Source organism: Cebus imitator, unplaced genomic scaffold (assembly GCF_001604975.1).
Source record: "Cebus imitator isolate Cc_AM_T3 unplaced genomic scaffold, Cebus_imitator-1.0 Scaffold370, whole genome shotgun sequence".
Classification (NCBI taxonomy): Eukaryota; Metazoa; Chordata; class Mammalia; order Primates; family Cebidae; genus Cebus; species Cebus imitator.
In genome coordinates, this window is record NW_016107685.1 from 752,158 (window position 1) to 755,834 (window position 3,677).

At 37.5% G+C, this 3,677-nt stretch overlaps 1 protein-coding gene across 1 annotated transcript; it reads left to right on the top strand.

Annotated features, from left to right (window-relative positions):
• Positions 1-1,896: 1,896 nt before the first annotated feature.
• On the top strand, positions 1,897-3,423 carry LOC108288277 (olfactory receptor 2D3-like). Its single transcript, XM_017507162.2, has one exon. The coding sequence runs from the start codon at positions 1,942-1,944 to the stop codon at positions 2,863-2,865; it is 924 nt and encodes a 307-aa protein (XP_017362651.1). The 5' UTR covers positions 1,897-1,941; the 3' UTR covers positions 2,866-3,423.
• Positions 3,424-3,677: the final 254 nt, after the last annotated feature.

Sequence of the window (3,677 nt, forward strand, 5' to 3'; positions counted from 1 at the left end):
AACCCTTAATCAGGAACACAGTTTACATTGTAACTCAGTGCACACACACACAAAAAAAATTGAAATTAATACTTTCTCATAACCATGCACCTATTGTAAGAAACAGTTTTTCTTCTTCAAATTTTAATAAATGCTGCTGTTAACTCACTAAATCCATCTCATTAACCATGAATGTGTTATAAATCAGCTTCAAAAACAGACTTATGCAAGAGGTTATGTTGGCTTTTGATGTCAGAATTTATCACTGATTCTCTTGTGTCATGTCCTTAGAGTGAATCTAAAGGGAAAATCTTTCGTATTTAATTCTACCAGTCTCTCAAAGTGTTCCCTGCCACTGCCTTCCTAGTCCCTCAAAGCCAATAGACTCTCCTGCAGGTTGGACCCTCCTGTAGGTTCAGGATGGATCCAATTCAGATCCAATCTTCATGATTAGAAACTTCACTGTCACTCAGTAGTCTTGAAGCTAAGTCATAATTGACAGCTCATGTGCCAGTGCTCCAGCCACATTTCACATTTCTCCTATACTGCCCAGTAGACACAGAAACTTCTGTGTGAAAACAAACTCTGATATGTTTGTCATGTTTGATTTTTCTGTTTCAAGAAGGTCCTGCCAGGAGGGCTGAATTTCTACTTTGATACCTTGTTCATTCTAACAGGTAGCTCAATCCTTTCCAGGGATATCAGATTCCAGCTGTGAGTCCCAGCCATTTTCCCATGACCCTGCTACCTTTCCTAACTCTGATTTATTTACCCATTATTTTGGATTCACCTTTCATTAGCTTAGATTCAATATTTCTATCCAACATAGAGATGGAAAAATTATAAAATCAAATGTGTTCAACATTTACAAGAGATTTTTAAATCAAACATCTGTTCTTCCAACAAGATCTTCACTTTCTGTATTTGGTGCTCCATCATAGTCAACATTTGCCTGATTGCTCTAATTGTGCTCTATTATGCTACAGTAGAAAAATCTACTGTATTCCTTGTTTATTGCTGGCATACAGCAAAGTATAGACTTGGAATAGTGTTTCTTGCCTGGCTTCAGAGCACTGGACTAGTGCCTGGTTTCCTATCAATGCACCCATTCAACTGGTTGAATATTCTGCATCAAACCTCAGCATAAATGAGATCAAACACTGTTATGCCAGATAAGATATTGCAACTATGCAGTAGTTGCAGCTGCATTTGGTCTTCACAAAGGGCCCTTCCTACCACAGTGTGTGGTGCTGCCTAGATGTGGCCACTTGTCCACTGTCTTAGATCTGTGACAGTAAAGTCTCTTCATACCTTGCTCTTGTAAACTAGCATCATCATGAAGGATAGTTTTTCTTTCCAATAAAGAATTTAGGAAAGCATCACGACTAAGGGTCAATAACATGATCAAAAATAACTTCTTAAAATTCTTTTTCTTGCTTAGAAGGATAATAGAGAATTCACAGGAAACAATAGAAAAGTTGATTATTGTTCTCTCCTATTTGATGGAATTAAAGAAAAAATCTACTGTATTATAAGTAAACTAGAAAATAAAAGACAACCTGAGATTTCTATTAAAGGGAGAAATTGCTATATTTTTTCAAGTCATTATAAAATATTTGCATCCTTTTTCTTTAGTTCAAATAACATATAATTTTCTAAGAAGACATTTTTTGACATTAGCCACACAATTGTTGAACAATGACTCTATGGATGATAATGTTCTGCCAGCAAGGAGCAACAAGAAGGCATATTCCTGAATTTTCCATACCTACCAACCACACAACTTTAGTAGAAATATAAGGATAGAAAAATTATAAAATCAAGTGTGTCCAATGTTTACAAAAATTTTCTAAATCAGAACATTTGTTCTTCCAATAAGACCTTCACTTTCTGTATTTGGTACTCCATCATAGTCAATGTTTGATTGTACTAATTATGCTAACTTATAGACAGGAATAAATAATGGGCAAAGAAAACCAAACCTATCTGACTGAATTCATCTTGCTGGGCTTTTCTTCTGATCACCGAACCCAGATCCTGCTGTTTGTGATTTTTCTCATCATCTACTTGTTGACTGTGTTTGGCAATCTGCTCATCATACTCCTAATTCACATTGACTCTCGACTTCACACACCAATGTACTTCTTCCTTAAAAATCTGTCATTTACTGATCTCTGTTTCTCTACAACCATTGTTCCCCAGATGCTATCCCATTTGCTCAACATGAGAAAGACCATGTCTTTTACTAGGTGCTCAATTCAAATGCTTTTCTTCCTAATAGCAGGGTGTACAGAGAGTTCACTTCTAGCAGTGATGTCCTATGACCGCTATGTGGCTGTCTGCAAGCCACTGCACTATTCCACTCTCATGACCCAGAGAATTTGTGTTCGGCTGGTCATGGGGTGCTGGGCCAGTGGAGCATTTGTGTCTTTAGTAGATACCACATTCACTTTATGTCTCCCATATCAGGGACAGAATATAATTAATCATTATTTTTGTGAGCCTCCTGCCCTCTTAAAGCTGGCTTCAGCAGATACCTACAGCACAGAAATGACCATATTTGCAATGGGTGTTGTAATTCTCCTAGGTCCTGTCTCCCTCATCCTTTTCTCCTACTGGAATATTATCTCCACTGTGATTCAAATACAATCAGAAGAGGGAAGGCTAAAGGTTTTCTTTACCTGTGGATCTCACTTCATTGTTGTTTTCTTCTTCTATGGGTCAACAATATTTACCTACATGCAATCTAATTTGAAGCAAATGAATAAAGGGGATAAGGTGGTCTCAGTGTTCTACTCAGTCATAACATCAATGATGAATCCTTTCATTTATAGCCTAAGGAACAAGGATGTGAAGGAAGCACTTAGGAAAGTATTAGGAAAATAGTGTCTCTGAGGCAGTAGTCTATACTGGTATGTAATCAGAGGGCAGAGACATTCTAAAGTGGTTTAACATCTTTAACAGCTTTTTTCCCTGAGCTATCTCCAGTCTGAGACATCAGCAAAAGTCATACAGGTGCCCTTGCATCCCTAGAAATGTTTTCAGATTTGTCTAATGCAGTCTTGCTCAAGCTTATTTACTGTGGCTACAACTCACTTACCTCATAACAGCTTTTTTGGCTCGTATATGAAAGAATATTTTTAACAGTGAATACAATCTTTAACGTGGTGCCTTACAGTGCACCAATCCATGTTCACCTGGGGATGTCCCCTTCTGTCTCTAAACTCCACAGCTGCTTGCTAGACTCATAGGATGCCAACATCATCTATAGCTGTCCATTGCTTTTTGTGAAGTGGGAAAAGTATAGAGGTACTTTATTGTTTTCCCGGAAGTAGTTTAAAGGTGGAGTTCACCTCTCGCTTCAAGATCTCCTCGTAATGTATCTACAATAAAACAATTATGGGTGAAGGATAACATGAGCCATAGAAAATGGGTTGGCCTTGATATGAGTCAAATGTGCTACTTTGACTTCTAGCTGCTATAGCTTCAATGCCCATGGCCTGTCCTTACTTTCCAGTATTGTTTATTCTATGTGATGGTGTCCTTGCTGAATTGGATGTATTGTATGTAGAACAACTCTGCATGGGAAAATAAATGTGTGCAATAATCACTTCACTATGTACATATGAGGTATACTGTTTTCAGATTATGTGGACTAACATGTTAATACAAAAAGAAGCAGATCTTTGATGAAATTG